Source organism: Melanaphis sacchari, unplaced genomic scaffold, assembly GCF_002803265.2.
Source record: "Melanaphis sacchari strain LSU unplaced genomic scaffold, SCAv2.0 Contig9_pilon_pilon, whole genome shotgun sequence".
In the NCBI taxonomy this organism is placed as follows: Eukaryota; Metazoa; Arthropoda; class Insecta; order Hemiptera; family Aphididae; genus Melanaphis; species Melanaphis sacchari.
Genome location: NW_020271711.1, coordinates 795,078 through 814,828, shown reverse-complemented (window position 1 = coordinate 814,828; position 19,751 = coordinate 795,078). Strand labels below are relative to the sequence as shown.

Genomic DNA, 19,751 nt, shown 5'->3' with positions numbered 1-19,751 from the left:
ATTTTTATACTTTTAGATTTTATGCATGAATTAAGTTTATAAAATGTACTGTTATTTTCTTTCTTTCCATCAAATTAACCTTGTTATCATACATATATTCAAAAATTGTAATGGGCTTAAGCCCATTACAATTAACAGTAAACAAATAAGCAAACATCAGAAAATGATGTAACATTGGCATAATTTTATTCTTAGTGAATTAAATATTACACAAGTCATACAATTCAAGTATACAATTTTAATCGCTTTTAAAAAAAATAATTTGAATTATTAATTTAGAAACATAAAATGGTCGACAAGTATTTAATTAAAAATTGTAAAAAAAAAAAAAAACAATAAATAACATAATATATTGAAAAGAAAAACTAAAATCTTGTTATTTTATATATATTTGTAAACGATGATATTTATATTGAAATTTTTTGTATTTAATGTTGTATTTGTCAATAATTATTGTATTGGCAAGAAAATGATATTTATATGTTTTCAATAATTACATAATTCAATACATGAGTTGTTTATAAATGGAATTTACAAAAAACAAACAATACATACAAATAAAAAGAAACTAAAAAATTATGTTAATAGTAAGATTCATATTTGACAAATTTGAGTAGGTATATAATTATGTAAAAATAAAATTGTCTAATTTGTCTAAAAATTCCTATCCTTAAACCATGGATAAGGTTATGATATTAAATGATCAATGATAGTTGGATTCAACCAAGTATCTGATATAGGAATTCCATTGTATTTATAATTCTTAAAACCAGTTATATGATGTTTTCCTAAATACCAATCAACAACACTATTTGTGAATGTATTATTAAATGTTTGCAATGTTTGTACACTTGTCTGATTGTCAAAATCAACAAATACTTCAAAATTTAAACAGTCTTTGTTGCAACATGTTTCATATTTCTTCGCGTTGATCTCATCACGTGGTTGATCAAATCTCAAGACTACTTGCTTACCCCGGAAACTACGAAACTGCTCCTTGGGCACACACCAATTAGTAGCCATTTTTCCACCTTTCTTTACTTTGAACATCACATATAAGTTTGTTTCAACCATTATATTTGATGTTAATATATCATTGAACTTGTCATTATTCAAAATATTCCTGAAACATATGGATAAATATTAAAGACACATTTAGATAGTAAATAATAACAGATCCAAGGAAATCTTTAATTTTTAAATTAATATAAAATAACAAAACTAGGTAACAATAACAACAATTATATACAGATATCAGAGTTTTTATGATGTTTTATTGTTAAATTATTCATATTTAAATATTAGGGAACAAATTTTAATGCAATAAAAAGCAAAAATATATTAATTTATTTTTATTTATATGTGTAAAAAAAATATAAATAGAACTTATTAAAAAAGGATGTATTTATTATTTATCTATTTTTTGAAATATTATAAAACTACATATTCTTTGATTTAAAAATTTTAAGTGATAGTGATTTGGTCGTAACATGTTTTTGTACTAATTAAAAATTAAATGTTCCATATCAACTATTGTGATGGAAACATACTTTTCGATGAAACCCTTTCCCTAATAACAATTGTTCATATCAAGCCAGGATTAAGATTATAGGATAAGATAATCATATATTTTACACAAAAAAATATGGAACAAATACAATTTTAAATTTAGAGAACACTAAACAATACCTACAAATGTTAATAATTTTTACATTTGTGTAGATATTTTGGAATTAGCTGTCAATTGGTTAAAAAAGTGTGACGGTCACGTGAGTTTAGAATTTTACTGTGCTGTACAAAAAGTATCATGCTTATTGCTAAGAATTGTTTATAGGCTCTAGATACTCATTATGTATCAACTTACTTTTGTTTATAAACTTATAGTTTTATAGGTAGATAGATATTAACTTCGGGTTTAATAATTCAATATAAAACTAAAAAAATATTGTTTTGTTTATTTAATTGCACGTACAGCTGTAATTTTTTTCTTTTATGCAATGAATAATATGAAGATAGCAGAAATACAACTGGACTATTTTCTAAAAAATGGAATAAAGAGTCTGTTTGAAATTTGTTGAGACAAGAGGCTAATAATATGACAATCATGGATTGGTATGGCACGGTGATTGGTCTCAGTCACTAATGTGTTCTGAAGTCAAGCATCGGTTGGTGTCACTAGCTCTCAAATGGGTGACCACTCGAGTTCCTAGTGACAAATTCATGGCGTACACACACACACATAAGTGATCCAACTCTACTAATCAAACCTTACACAAAAAATTTACTGTTCCTATCTACAGCTAATGGCCTGTTGCCGAGCTTAAATAAGATCAATAAAAAACAAATATGACACTCATAAATGAGATAATATTTTTTTAAATTAAATATATAGTCATCCTTCTTCTTGGGGTTTGTGGGCCTATACTTGGTTTTGGGCTTCAATCAATGGTAAAAAAAAATACAGTCCTATTTATATATTATATTAATACACACATCATTTTATAATATTAATTACTTTTAAGAAATAATCAAACCATATCAGAATTAATTAAAGGAAGATGAAGGTCTTAGAAATCTAGAAACTTATACGTACTTAAAAAATTTTAAGTCTCTAAAACACATTGCATAACTCCATTTTTTGATTAAATTTAAGAATAAAATATTTAAGAACATAATAATATAATATTGACCAAAAATAACAACAAATAATTTAGATTTAAGTTTAAGAACATATGTTTACAATTATTACGCACCAGATTTTTCAAACCCATGTCGGGAATTAAATAAATAAAGTTGCATAACATTTTTTTTTAAATAAAATTTACTATTATAGTTTATTTATATATATACAGTGAAAACTCTATATAATGTAAATGTTACATAACAATGGTTGGTTTGCTTTATAACCCATTACAAAATTTATTCTCTAGAATGTATTAGTCACTCTCAATAACTAAACAAAATTTTATGTTTCATAATACAATTTACGTGTTATTGTATCATAAATTAAAAATAGAATAATTTGAGAGAGAAGATGATACACCATTAAATGATTAGATTATTCAGTTTAATACTTTACATATTTTTACTCCTGACTCCTGAGAATCTACAAAACTATATAGAAATAGATAAGAACCTATTTATAACAATATCGTTAACTGATGAAGAAATCCTAAATGCAATGACAAAATATTTTTATATATTTTGTTATATATAAATAATTAAAGAATGTAAGTATTTTAAATCTAGTATTATTTATTTATTTTAAATTTAATTTGATGAGCAATTTTTATGAAGGCTTTTAATATACAATTAGTTTAGTTATATCTTAAAATGTTTGTGAATTTTGTTAACATTACATAAAATAATATGATATTATATTATGAATAATAAATACTCACCTAAATACATTATCTATGTGCTGTCTAGAAGAATGTTGTTTCTCACAATGTGAATAACTTAATTCTGGTACATTTATATTAAATACAGTCAAAGGATTAAGTACACTTGATCCAATTAATATTACAACTGATTCTATATGATTTTCTTCATGGCTACGAAATTCATTTTCAATGCACTGAAAAAAACAATATATATTACACAACTTGATAAAGTTTTGCATTAAAACTGTAAGAAGATAAAATAATTGAAATCAAATACACCAAAAGTAGACAATTGTTCAACAAATAGGTGCAGATTGTAAATATATGACAAATTTAACCACCATTGTCTTATTTTATAATTTTATAAAATATGATAGGTAGCAATAATTACCTGGAAAACTGTTTCAAGACTTTGTATCGCATCTGAAACTTTTTTATAGTATTTCTCAGACTCTAGTTTGTATTTATTTTTAAGATTACAGCGACTGTTTTCCTGTTTAAACAAACAAAAATGAGCAACTCAATTATTTAACTCTTAACAAGTTATATCGGACCAGGCATTGAAATTACTAATAACAGTCAATAGCGCTTCAAAATACAGTTATTGTAAACAACTTACCTCAAAGTTCAGCTCTTTGTATTTCTGCACGTATAACTTCAAACGGTCATAAGGATATGGGATTAGTTGCTTTTCATAGACCAAATATTTTATTAGCGTTGTGATTAAGCTGGAAAACGACAGTGGTGTCATGATGTCGGACAAGTGTACGCATACTTCGCAGGTTGTCATTGTAGTAGTAATCCAACGCAGTCGTATCAAATACAATGTCAGTAAGCTGTATACTACTTTAATCGAAAAGCGATTGGACCTATGATAATTTTACTGGCTGGAATTAAAAATCACAAAATCGTATTAAACAAACTGTTACTGTTCGCACTATGATAAAAAGAAAAACGATTGCAACTGAACACGTTTCAGAAATTCACGATCAATGATGATGCGGTAAAACATCAATGACCTAATTCTTTAAACGTTTAGCAAGTACCCTAAAAAAACGAGATTAAACATTAATAAATAATTACCAGCGCTAATATTTTAATTAAACAGCATCTCGTGAAAAATTTTCAAAATTTTAACTCATCAGAAAAAACGTTAGGTTTGACGTTCGAACAATTTGAAGTTTAGTGATAATTATCACGTTAACTATCTACGTTGGCGGTCGAACGTAGTCATGACGTCACGTACGCATCGGGCAGCCATTTTTCTTCCATGAAATGTCATAGCTATCGTATCGTGCTATCACCGTTTAAACATGCTAACTGACATCGTTTGAAATTTTGGCGGGCGTTTTTGACCACGTTTAAAACGTCGGAAGACAAAATGTAGAAAAATTTACCTAAGGCGGTCGTAGTTATACCATTGTGTGCGGTAATGATTATATCGTGAATTATAAAAATTATTTTATTTTTGTAACAAAATGTATAAAAATAAATGAAAGGTATTTACAATAATATGACGGTATAAATAATTTAATCACAAAAATGTACGGACGAAAATAACCGTTTGTCTTGTAAATAATATATCAGTCCCTCCACTACACAAAAATATTTATGTAACCGTAAACATTAAAAATTATGTAGACAATAATTTTTTTTACGTAAAAAAATTTTTGTTTATATAACTATTACACTTGTTCAGTGTTCTAATTTATTGTTTACCTACTAATTTTTCAGAATAAATAAAATATAATTTTAATATCTATTGGCTATTAATTGAATTTATTATCATATATTAGAAATGAGAATATTTCAGAATATTTTAGCTCATGTTACATAGGTTTAGGTATTAAAAAATGTTTCAGCAAATCTCCGATGTACCTATATATTTGATTATAAATTTTATAATATCAGAAAACAGCTTCTGGTTTTCAAGTCAATTTCGGAATATATTGGTATTTGGTGGTCGCTATTACGCTTTAATTTCCTGTGATAATTTATCACTGATAATAAACATTGTTATTTGTTGTTTTCGGCATGAAAATCATCATAGCCATAACATAAACTCTTTATCTCCTTATATACCTATACAATACATATATAAGTATATACCAACCGGCGACCATTAATTAATATTAGAGATAAATATGTGGAGACAATGAAAAACACACTATATTAGTCTTTTACATATTTTTTAGGAGAGGACATTTTCTACTGTGTATAAAACAACTGAAGTATAAATTTTGATTAAATGATTAAAAATAGATAAAAATCTGTTTAACTACATTTTGTTGGTAAAAGTATTTCAAAATTTATTTTTTTGTATTTAGACATAGCTTTTGTTATTTTAAGTTGAATCAAAACATATTATTTCCAGCCAATAATGCATTTAGCTTTATAATATATATGTATATTTAGCAAATACTATACATACATTTTAAAATTAATTCTTTTCGACATAGTTTTAAGAATATTTAATCTCCGATTAAAAGTATAGGTACACAAGTTAACTTAAGAAGAAGCAAGTGCTATAAATATGATCATGATTCGATTTTATTGTTGAGAACTTGTAACACTTAGTGGTCATAATGATTAAAGCGTTAAACACATAAACATTTTTTTTTTTTTTAATTCACGTTGGAAATTTTATAATATGATAAACAAAGATTCTTTAAAATATAACGATTAAAAATGAAGTCTAAGACACAGTAGTTTTTGTAAATAGTACGTTTTGCAATTATACGTTCTCCTTCCTGTTTCCCATTTACATTAGAAATAGTACGTTTTAGAAAAATCTATGCACTAAGTACGTTTTACACCATCTGGTTATTTTAATATTGAATTTCAAATGAAACATAAAAAGTTTTCGCTCAATTTTATGACGTCAACCGAATCACTATAATATTTTAAATGTGTAGATCGATATGCAACTCAATTTTGACAAAATTTCAATAGTACGTTATTTGCGTTGTCATCTCACGTTATCATGTGGTTTCACGTGGGTACCGAATGTTCGTAAACGCGATACGATTGCGATAAGTTAAATTAATTAAACACGATTGATTTCTATGTTCCCTTCGTGTAACGCTATCATAAAACATTCGATCGTGCAATCGCGTCCGATAATCGCGACGGACGCATGTATAATCCCGAAAAGTAATCTCACGGACTGTAGGATTCTGGAATAGAAATAGACGGACTGTATTTTCACGGACAGTAAAAATCCTAACTGTAAAGTCCCGGACCGTATTCTCGCGGAAAGAATAAATACCTATACGTATTTATGTATAGTCCCGGACCGTAGAAATCCTGAAAAAATAAACTCACAACCCGTATTGTTACGGACCGTATGTTGCGGAGAAACGTTCTCGAAAAACGGATCGTTTCAAAAAAGTCTTTGGTACCGGCAACATCGCCCTCTCGTTGCCACTCGCTGTGCGACGTTGTTGCGAGTCACAGTCGAAAATGCAGATCGTGCTACGTTTACCATTTTGTGAGACGTCGCGCAACAATCATTACGAGTTGCAACTGATGCGTTTCCAGCTCGCGCAGTAGTGCGAGTCATAGTTTTAATGAATTATAATACGAAATACGTATTTTACCTATTCGCGATGAAAACAGAGGTAATTAAACATTCAAATAAATAGATGATCAAAAATAAATTGCTTATGCTCGTATAGTTATGAATTAATTTTAAAACATTCTAAGAATAAAGGCTATAGAAATGAAAGACACACACACACACACCTCAGAATCGTTTTTCGTATACAATGAATTCAAGCTGATATTACAATGACATAATATTCAACAACGAGGTACACCGTTCACGTCTTGAAGACTACTGGCTGTAGTGAGTAGATAAAAGCTAAACGTATATACTGGCTACAGCAAAAAGATTTCGCGAGATTTTTAAATTAAAATTAATTAATTAATAATGTGTGTGCGCTGCGCAATTGATTAGGAAATCGATGCGCAATCCACACGATTTTAACTTTAATTCATACACCGAAGCAAAAGTAAACAAAAAAATAAATAACATGCATGGTTAATAATATTAATGATTTAAATATTATTCTATAGGCATTTAAAACATTTAAACTAATGATAGGTCGATTCCTGATTTTTGAAATCGAATCGAACTTAAAAATATTTTTTTGAACTTTAACGGAACTGAACTTAGAAATATTTTAAATCTACAACTTCAAAATAAGTTTAGATAATTTCTGATTATATATATATATATATAATTTTTTTTAGATAAGTACACAACAAATAATAATTAATAATTAATAAGAAAAAAAAATTTAAAATATTATTTTCAATTAATAATAAATTACATATATATTATTAGTTATCACGTAGAAACACCAATTTTCCAATTAAATATTACTCAAATTACTAGTACAATTTTTAATTTTAAGACATAATTTAAGCTTTTATAGAAAAAAAAGCAAGACACAAACAAACGAAATCATTTTTAATGTTATAATTCAATAAGGAAATAATTTATTAATTTATTAATTGTGTAATACAAACTATGATTTCTTATTTTTTTTTTATACCTGTAAAGTTTTATTTGATCATCAATTTATGTTGTTATAGACTTGTAGTTGTTTTAATTGGTAGAGCAAATTTATTCAAAAATATTGTAATAGATCATATTTTAATAAATATTAAATTGGTATACTATTTTCTCGATTAGAACTTAAGTCATAAACTCATAAGTCATAACAATAGAGCTCGGAAGTTGTAGGAATTGCATTATGTTCTGTATGTTCTCAGTTTATAGCAGGCCGAGCTAGAAATCTGAACTGTATAATGGAGAGTTAAAATATTGAAAATGCATATTTTGCATATTTAGTCAATTTTAGCTAAAAAAGTGCATATTTCATTGATTTTATACGTATATTTACATATTTCATATTTTTCTATAAAAATTGATATTTTTCTTTCTTAGCCTGTAAATTTCAATTAATATTGAATATAAAACTCAAAACTTTTAATAAAAGTATTTATCGTAATTTTAAAAATACTAATAAGATATTTTTAATATTATTTTCAATTCAATAAGATGTCAAAATGCCAATCATTTATAATCTTTTTTCAGTTTTTATGTATATTATAATTTTATTAATTTATTTACAACATCTGATGTAATTTTTTTTTTTTGGAATTTAGAGTAATTTTTTTGAATATTTTGTAATTTTTTCGTGCATATTTTGCCTTTTTTAGCTTCTAAAACTTCCGAGCCCTATAATCATAATCAATTTCTGATTCGTATTAGACTATATGATTTTTTTTTCTTAGTAATTACTCCAAATAAGTACTTAAAAATACGCTTTACTCATAGATAAGTTTAGTGGGGCGACAAAATTAAATCTGCCCTTAGGCGAAAATTGTATAAATCTGTCTCTACTTCAAACTATCGTAGCCAGAAAGTTTGGTTCGACAAATATTGTCAAGTTCGATTTTCGAACAGTTGACCCATCACTAATTTAAATATTTAAATATTCCACGTAACAATTCACATCGATCATTCCCGACTCACGTCATCAATACGTAATAGATTTGAACTATATTTTGTATATTTTGTTATGTTACCAACTTAGTTGTTTTCCGTCCATGACTACCAGGATTCCATACCATTATGTAGTCATTGCCATAATTCGTCAAAGTTATAACAATTTACAAATTATAAGTATTTTGTTGTAAAAATTGTATAACATTTATTTATTTATTATCATAATTATTTTTTTGTACATATTTTTTGTTTATGTTTGAAAAAAATTACGTATCTTAATGAAATAATTAGTCAAGAATAACAAACGATAATTTGAACATTTGTTAGGACTTAAAACTTTTACGTATATTATGAATTTAATACACATTATCGAAATATGTATAATAGTTATCTATATAATATTCTATATTATATTATTATTATTATTTATGATTGGAGCGCGAATTTCTATGCAATTGCTTATTATTTTCTTTTTCACTTTTTTGGATTTTTGTCAGTTATCTTCACGAATCATAATAATTTGAATCCAATGATGAAATTTATTTGTATATTTCTGCACATTTTTATAAAATTCGAAATGTATTGAATATTAAAACGAAATTTTTTTATATACTTAGTATATTTAAGTAATTAATTATTATAAGTTGTTTAATTTGTGAATTTTATATTAATAAAAAAAAAATGTTCTTGCATATTTGTTGCATATTTTTATGATTTTTTACTGCATATTATATGGCATATTTCGATACTTTTTAGTGCATAAAAATCCGTGCTTTATTATTGCTATGAATCTATTCATATTAATTTATGATAAGGTGGCCTAGGAGACTGGCCGTTTCTTCTTAGAATTGTTTTTCGTTTACAAATTACAATCATTGAACTCAAATTAATCACATCCATTACCATGAGTCAACACCTATAATGCACCCACTTATCAAACTTTTTTTTAATTCACATTTTAAATATAATTTACAACCAAACTAATCCAACTACACTCCTAGCTAATTCTGCGTTTGGTGTAAAATATTAAATTACGTTTAAAATATAAAAATAAAAATAAAAAAATTGAAAAATCTAACAACCCATGATAGATTATTGAAAGTTAGTAAGAAAATTACTGTTTGTAATTTATTTAATAAATGCCTATTAGTAATACGATAGCCGATAGGTAGCATGTACCAATTACGTTAATGTCGTTAATACAAAATACAAACAACATAATATGATAATAAATTGCGATATTATTGAATTATTTCATATTTACTGTTAATAACAATTAACAACATTAAATAGAATGGTATGAAAAATAAAACAGTTCAAGTAACTACGATAAATATTTTTTGAATAATAAAAAAATGGTTACTGAAAAAAGTTAATTTCAATTACATATAAAAAATATAATTGGCGTATTAAACTAATATAAATATTTTTTAAAACCAATGAAAAAAGATAAATCAAATCTAATTATGATAAATTTATATTTTCAAAACTTAACTCTTAAAGTTGAAAAATATACATTTTAACTAAGTACTAAATACGTAATTTACAACATTTTGATAAAATTCAAACGCTTTTCAAAAGCTGTGATTGTATTCATTTATTGCACTAATAATAATTATGACAAACTTTGTATAAAATTTATAAGATTTACTCACAAACAAAATTGTATCATTCAAAAAAATAAAATAAAAACTGAAAAAAAAATCAAAAATTTCAAATTACTATAAATAGCTATAAAAAAATTTTTTAATTATTTTGTAAACACTTATAGTCTACGGTTATTTATTTTGAAATTATTATAACAATGCAACCATATATTTTGGATTTTGTTGAAAAATGGCATTTTTAAATTTTTATTTTTTCGTAACTTTTTTGTTTTATTGGTAAATTCTACTTTTGATCGTATAAAATACAAATTAGATCCAACTACCAGATACTTCTCTCAATGTTAAACAACGAAGAATTTTTTTTTACTTTTAAAATTAAAATTTTCCTACTAAAAAATAACACGCATCAATGCATAAAACCGCGGTCCCATTTAAAATATACGATTATACGATTATTATAATTAAAAATATTACATCACACCATTGATAATTGATATTATTATTTATTTCTCCGGTTTCTCAACTAATACTGTTACTGTCACTATTATTTGATATCAAATACATATACATACATGTATATTATTTCTGATTTATTCATTAATATTTTGTCATAATGATTTCGATTGATTTTTTATACTTTTTTGAATCACGAGACTTGACCTAGTCCGTTCAAAATTTAAAAATACGAGCGTGTTAGAATGTTAGAGAAATAAAGACGCAATATTATGAACTGTACGTCATGCAAAAAATGGCTTTTTCGGTCCGTGGTCAAACTTTGGCTGATTAAAGTTGCGGAGTCCGCGGTATTAGGATTGCATAGACTATAATAGTCGATACTATTTTGGTTCAGCGACGGTGCGCGTCGGTGTGTAGTTAGTCGTTCAACGTCTATCGCGATCACAGCATACGTTCCTGTTACAAGTATTCTAATATGTCGCGGTTAGTGCACAACGTTTTTTCTACGTTTCTACAATGTTTCCTCAACGTTACTTATACGTTGTTTCTAGAAGGTTTTCTGTTAAAAGAAATGACAATAATCACCGTTGATATTTGTGTTGAACTTATATGAATACATATTATACATAATATGTTCTTAGTAATATTGCTAAATATTTTGAGCCACACTATGACATTTTTTTTTTTTTTTTTTTATTCGTTTTAAGTTGTTAGACACTTAAACCACATTAGAAAAACTTAGATTATGACGTGAAAATAAATATTTTAAATTACATTTTTGAAATCGTCTAGACAAGAGCAGACATTAGAACCGGCACATATGAAACTGGTAACTCGGAATCTGTATTTTTTAAATCTACGAAATTAAAATCATCATAAGAATTGAGATTGGTATTAGTTAAACCCAATAAAATAAGAATCTACATAAAAAAAATAAAATTAAGTTAATACAATAGTTAGAAAATAGGTTTAAGGTAGGTATAACGAAGATTTTATTAATAAAGTATCAAGAAAAAAACTCAACTGCAGTAGAAGCTGCTAATTAGGAACACGAATAATCGATACAATCGCGTTATCGAAACAAAAAGTTCCGGGATAGACCAGCTATACATTAGAATATTGAAAATAAAACGGATTATTGAAACATCATATCGATAATTTATAACAATTAGGCAAAGGTTAACATATACACCGGTTTTCCGGTAATAACCAATATACTTTAATCTTATCTTTGCTGTCGTTACGTTTACTTTTACTGTACTTTTTCGTAAGTACAGTAACGTTAATACCTATTTAATAATGCTCTTTCCTGTAGGTACGTATCGTTTTCAGTTTTGGCGTGCGTACGCAAAGGTGATTAGTGTTTCGTTTTTTTTTTTTTAAATCTGTAAACGTTAAGCTTTAAGTTCGAAACAGAAGTGCGAGTTATTAAAGTCATACGATGTATTGAAACAAATTAATTGTTGAAGCTTTTAGTTTCCTTAGGAGAGCAGTCCAACACCGTGCGGATGAAAAAGGCTTTAAAAGATATTATACTCGTATGAAAATATGGTCATGGAGTATTCAACGTAAAAAAACAAAGATACATATTTTAAATAATATAGTAATATATAGATATATATACTTTTTTTAAATAATACATACATACATACCCAAAAATAAATTTTATATTTTTTTAGTTCATATTAAGTATGAAATATACATTTTTAATTTTTTTCATAGTACAAATCAAACTAATTACTTATTAGAAGTAATTGGTTAATTGACACATTTCACTTTGGTCCCAATGTGTTCCAAATAAACGGCTTTTGCTGTATGTTCTTAGAAACTTTTATGATTATAAATAGGGATAAGAAGTTGTAGAAATTACATATTTTTTTTTTATGTCTTCTATTTATAGCTATGTAGGTAAGTTAAAAATGTGTTCTATAACCTAGTAAGTTTATATTTACTGTTTTTTTTTTTGCATATTTTGGTATTTTTTACAAAAATAGTATATTTGTATTAATGATTTCTTGAGCATATAAATGCATTTTCAGTAAATTTGTATTTATTTTTAATAAAATATATCCCATAAAATAATAATTGAACACGAAACCTGTAGTTCCAATAATATAATTTTCAAACCTAAAAAAATGTAAAATGTGTATATTTTATTATTATTTAGTATTTACTAACGAATCGTTTTATTCGTTTATTAAAATATAATAGAACATAAATATTTATCAAGAAATTGGTGTTTTTATCTTATCTATAATGTGATTATCTTAACGTTATTTTCCTTTTCACGACTGTCAAAAATAAAATTTAGTTTAGTCCACCATCGTCGGTTATAATTTGCTCTTATTATTATTCGTGTGTTTGTTGTGTCATTTAGTATTTAATTTATTAAAAATGCCGAAAGTTCCTAGTGTAAAGCAATACGTTCCAGAATTTGGTGAAAATGTTTTTTCCACAGATGGTGATATTTTATTTTGTAGAATATGGGAGACCAAAGTTAATGGTAGTAACGCCTGTATAACATCAACAGATGTAGAAAGGTTTTTCCCGTTATAAAAATATTTTATCGGACAATCGTCGTCGGTTAGATGTTGACAATTTAAAAAAAGCTTTGGTAGTCCAGTGCAACAAATTTAAATTATAGATTTAATTTAATTTAATAAATGCTTTTATTTTTTTTTTGGTTTTAAAATTATTTAATAATAGAATAGTTAAGTAAAAAATAGTAAATATTTAATAGTAATTAATATAAAAACTATTTTTGTTGTTTTTGTGTGCATATTTTGCCAATTTTACCTCCTAAACTTCTCATCCCTAATTATACATTTTAAATAAAAACTATTACAAGGATTTTTCATAGGAAATATTTAGACAATTCTTAGAAAAAATCTATGAATATGAGATGAATAGTTTTAAGTATTTTGTCTAAGAAAATTCTAAGATATTTCTGAGAACGATCTATACATTTTGCGTAAATGGCTTAAAATTAGTTTAAATTTTTGGAAATTTCAATATGTATTGATAATAATAATATTACATAAAATGAAAAAAAAACTCCACGATTAATATTTTTAACTATGAACATGATATGAGCATTTTCAAATATTAATATTTTACGCATATTCACAACTCGCTTAAAAATTAAAATACCGTAAAAAAACTAACGAGAGAACACAGATAATATTCTTACTGTTAAGTTTAATAATAGGTCATTTCACTCTAATGTTTAAGCTAAATGTACAAAATTAGTTTATCTGAACGAAAATCTGTCATGTTGTACGTTTGTAAGACAGAGAAAACACGTCATGTGGGTTTACGTGGGGTTTTCGTAATAACTAGAACGTTGGAACACACATTTTGGTCGAGTATTTATTTACGTCGATGTTTGAACATCGGTTTATGGCTATAAAGAATTTGTACCTAATACATTTTTAACTTACTATAAGAACCACCTTTGAAGAACATAGTATTTCATTTGTAAGCTATTGAACAACAAATAAATCCTAACTCTTCACAAATCTAAAATCCTGGTCACATCACTGAAATGTTAACAATGTATTTCCCAAACGTATGTGCAGTTGACGCTTAAAGTAAATACTACTCTACTACAGTCTACATAGTACTACATCTTTACCATTCTATTCTAGCCATAGGCGATCGATACTGCCGAAGATTATCAGTTGGCGGCGATATATTTTAAAACGAAAAAAAAACCCATATTAGTTTTACTACAATTTTTCATATAATAAACCTTTTCTTTATTCGACATTTTTTCAGTAATATTGAATTTACTACACTATTAATTATTATGTATTCGTTTTTTCGTGCGTTAATGTTGTATAAAATTAGTCAACGGTTTTGAAGGTAGAGTCATCAGCTGTACATACGTTTGACAAACATTAATGTAGAGAAGTGAGAGTAATATTATAAAATAACTTAGTGATTATATAAATATAAAAATTAATAAAGGCCAGGCCGATGAATCAAAAGAGTTGAGACTATGAAATTGTACGGGAAACGAGAATGTCCTTTTCAGCTGAATTATCTGCAGGAGTAATTTAAGTGACATTGTAATAAAACAATAATATTGTCGTACACAGTTAAACGCGTACAATCAAGCACGGATAAGTGTAATTAATTTTGTGTTTGTTTTTATTAATAAAAGTATTACCGACCATATTTTGTTTAACTCTTCTGTAGTTTTTTCCACGAAACCGATCCACTTGCTATATAAATATACCATATTATGTTCCAATACTATTTAGAAACATTTTACACACTACTGTAAACATTATTATTTTGTTAAAAAGTATGTACCTTAAAGTACGTTTCAATTTATCATTTGCCTTCAGTATTAAAAATATAAATAACAATAAATCTAAAAAAAAAAACAATATGTCTCCGTAAATAAATAAATAAATAAATAATACATACCATTATGAATTATGATATACCTAGGGAATGTATTTAATTATTTTAATTGTTCTGGATCACGAGCAAAGGGTGCGCATATATTGTTCTATATTCAGTTTAAGGTGCTGCAGCTGCACCTGACCACAATTTCGGCTACACTTTAAAGAGCTGGTCGATGAAATGCATTTTAGTATAATGCCTACAAGGCCTGTTCGTGATAGGGTTAACGATTGCGTTAAAAGACGCAAAAGCGCATATTATTAAAACAGACATTTACACCAATGCACTGATGGTTAAAATTATATGTATACTATACGCGATACGCCGTAAAAACATCTATTATAATATTATGTACTGTAGTCTGTAATATACGTCATATTATGGTAATTTAAATGGCATATATCAACAAAGCGACAAAATTTGCGCGAGACTCTAGAACGAATTGCCAAATCCACTTTTTTCATGACATGTACAATAAAATACTACTATAATTCAATAAGTAGATGTCGCATGTAAGCCATATCAATTGCAACTGGAGCAGAAAAAAACTTCCACTAGCTGTACCTAACTTTGTGGAGAACACGAACACATATATAGACGATAATATTAAATAAGACATAATAAGTTGTAACCCAGATAATAATATTAATATCATTTATATACTGTTTGACGCCAAAATATAGAGTTTCAGTGATTTAGTGGGTCATTACAATATTTGGCAACCCGGTGAACAAGCAGTACATAATTGATGTAAATTTCCCATGTATAAAAATTGTAAATAAAATATTCATTTGTTTTCAAGATTTTACAAGAAAAACTATTTTTAATTTGAACTAAATACGTTAATTTTTGTAAGTTCCTACGTAAGTAGTTCAAAAAAAAAAAATATATGCACAAATCTAGAAGCGTTCTGCATAATTGAATTTTATTTTATTTTTATAAAGTCATATATTAACAGTGTTTATCAAATTTAAAAACCATTTATCAATGCTATTATTTATTTAAGTTTGTTTATTGCACACATCACGTATGTTACAGATGGTACTAACATGATCGTTAGATAATGAAACAGATCATTTAGGAAACTTTGTTTTCCAGCTATCAGTTTTTACTTTTTAATGGATATTTTAATTGTAAATAATTTAATATAAATATGCATAATATGTCATATTATATCATTTATAAAATACTTCCGTATTAAATTTTTTTATTATTATAATATATATTAACATAGAGGTACTTAAAGTAGACATACTAAAATAACTAAACCAAATATCTTAATTTTGATTTTATCGTGGGTGGAACTTTACGCTGAAAGCGTGGTTGGGTACTAGTTCAATGAATTAATAAAACAGTCAATTAAAAAATATGTGAATACAAACTACATTATTAACGAGAATTTAAATAGTTAATCATAGTATACAAACTATTTTACCAAACAAAAAATAAACGCTGCTCAGAATTCGGATGATGGAAAGTGTTGATCATTATTTTGAAAAATAACTAATTAGTAATTAATTATATTTCATATTACTTATGAATATACTAATATATAATTAAATACATATAAATATATACTCGTATATAATGAACAAAATTGATTATCTGAAGAATTATTTTCATGAATAAAAAATGTATTATCTAAAATAATTTACCTAGATTAATCTATATGAGCTAAATATATTATTTTGAATAGAATGTGAAAATTGAAAACTTATAAGTTTAAAAAATCACCTATATGAGTTATAGAAATAGGTTTAAATTCAATATATAAAGTAACAATAATTTTCTGTATCATTTATTTATGTAATTTCTAATAATATAATCTATACACAATTTCTAGGGTCGGGGTCATTTTTAGCATTGCGTAGAGTGTAAACCGTATTATCATATACGTATTTTATATTATTTCATTATACTTATTCATACACAACAATGATATTTTTTTTATGTCGCATAATATAGATACTAACATTGTCTATACATTTCTGAATAATAAAAATTATATATTACTTTATACAGTAAATAAAAATGTCTATAAATGTACTAGAAATATCCAGAAACGGTACATATATTATACATTAAGAACAGTATAGCTAGGAGTGGCTAGGTCCCATATAATAATAGATACTGCATGTTCTAAGATAGTTTGTATAATATCTATATATAATATGCAATATACAGTAAATACCTCATAACTCTGTACTCTAAATAAATAAACTAATTTTGAATTTTAAGTAAACCAACCTTTAAAAATAAACACCAAGCAATACTATCGTTTTTATAAGATATAATTTATAAATAAAAGTAACGAGGTACCCATTGCCTATACATTAATTTTATTAAAATAATGATTAATTTTAAAATTTTAGTCATAAGTAACGAAACAATAACTCTAAAAATATAATTCTAAATAAATAGTTATTGTTATTAAATAATGCATATAGTTATTAAATAACAATTGAGTAAATTTTTTTAATTTTATTTTTTAATTATAAGCTATATGTAGGCAGTAAAAACTATTAAAAAGTATATGTAAATTATTAAAATGTTCCTATAACCTTGATTGATTATAAAATATATTTTTTTATTTAATTATGTACGTATGTACATATTATACTTATTAACAAATTTTTTTTGCACATTTTGTATTTATAAAATCTTTTTTAAGCGCAAACAGCTGGCTACAGGATATCAAATATTTCCGATATTAAATAAATATTTTCGAGTTATCAACGATGATTGAAAAGAAAAAAGTAATATAAAGTTGACAATTTCCATCTGGCAAATTATAATTAAAAAATATTTATAAAAACAATCCTACTAAACTAAGAAAGAGTCATTTTTATGATTTTTACGCTACATTTGACATTTCAAATTATATTATACAACGCTTACATGGTTTTATTATTATAATACCTCGATTACCGAAATTCGACAGTTAAATATCATAAAATGGTTAATTTTAAAATATTTGTGTGTATGCTTTCACCATACATTTTCAGCTATTTACACTTTTGCACAATGTGCATAATATAGTATTGCACATCACCTATCAGTATTTACTGCTGTGCATTTTTGTTTGCATAGTATTCCAAATTAAAATTCATTCTGTCAAGTTTTCACACTATTCTTTAACATGACAAATTTTTCAGGATTGATTGGAATTTTGAAATTACGGTGGTAAACAGAACTGTTATAATATAATACACTTAATTAAATATACATATTTAGTTGATGAGTTGATTGATCCAATATATTTTTTACGGAAACAAACTAGTAAAAGTATTATTAGGCTTGCTATTATTTAAAATACATCGTTTAACTTTTAACTCTAAATCATGCAGGTACGATTTGATATAATAAAAGTGAAACACTTCAATAGTGCATTACATTTACACATCAACAAGTAGTTATTTTGTAAATTCAAAAATAAATAATTAAAAATCGTTTACATAAAATATTTATAATAGAGTTTAGTATTTTTTAAATGATACATATGAACGATATATTTTATAAGCATTTGGCGTTTAAACACTTTGATAAAATTCATTAGTGGGCTGGTTTCGGTGGTTGGCCTCAATCACTAATGTGATCTGAAGCATCGGCAGGCGTCACGAGCTCTCAGACGTTCAAACCCGAGTTCTTAGTAACAAATCTATGGCGCACACACATACACACATGTGTTCCAACCATACTAACCAAACTTTACAAACAAACCTTACACAATAAACCTACTGTTCCTATCCACAGCTAATGTTCTTAGTAGCTGAACTTAAAAAAGATCAAAAAAAAAAAATAAAAAAAAAATTCGTTAAAGTTATCACAAAATATTAAAAATTGTTTTATAGTTAAAAATGTATAGAACTTTCAATTTTTATAGCTAGCGCTTGAAAATTTAATATAAGGTTCAACATAAGTAGTTTGTACTGGAATCAAAAAATTTGAATAATATAAAAACAAAAAATGTTTTGCAATATTTTTCATGAAATTAATTCAATCTACCGTATTTACTGCGAATTTTAAAATCAATTAAATTTCTATAATAGCAATGTAAATATATCATAATATTGATATAATTATACTTAGTGATAAAGGCTGACTTGTACCCTACATCGTCTTCGTTCAATATCTTTTTTGTTTATAATGATTTATCACTAAATTAAAATGTAATGCATACATTAAAGTGATTTACTTAATAACAACAAAAAATTAACACTTACTATACGTATACTTACAATAGAGTGTTTACCTACTTTAGCCTTTATTTTAATGTTTTTATTGTATATTTTAAGCTTTTTTGTTCATACTATAGTATGCATTTCAGTACTTTAAATTTCTATAAAATCCGAATCTTTTTAATTAAAGTAAATC

The 19,751-nt window shown here is 25.7% G+C and overlaps 1 protein-coding gene across 1 annotated transcript; it reads right to left on the bottom strand.

Moving 5' to 3' along the window:
- Nucleotides 1-439: 439 nt before the first annotated feature.
- On the bottom strand, nucleotides 440-4,558 carry LOC112603230 (MAD2L1-binding protein-like). Its single transcript, XM_025351720.1, has 5 exons — nucleotides 4,467-4,558; nucleotides 4,003-4,270; nucleotides 3,775-3,876; nucleotides 3,402-3,577; nucleotides 440-1,123 (listed from the first exon to the last, which is right to left on the bottom strand). Exons 2-5 carry the CDS (start codon nucleotides 4,171-4,173, stop codon nucleotides 688-690), a joined length of 885 nt encoding a protein of 294 aa, XP_025207505.1. The 5' UTR covers nucleotides 4,174-4,270; nucleotides 4,467-4,558; the 3' UTR covers nucleotides 440-687.
- Nucleotides 4,559-19,751: the final 15,193 nt, after the last annotated feature.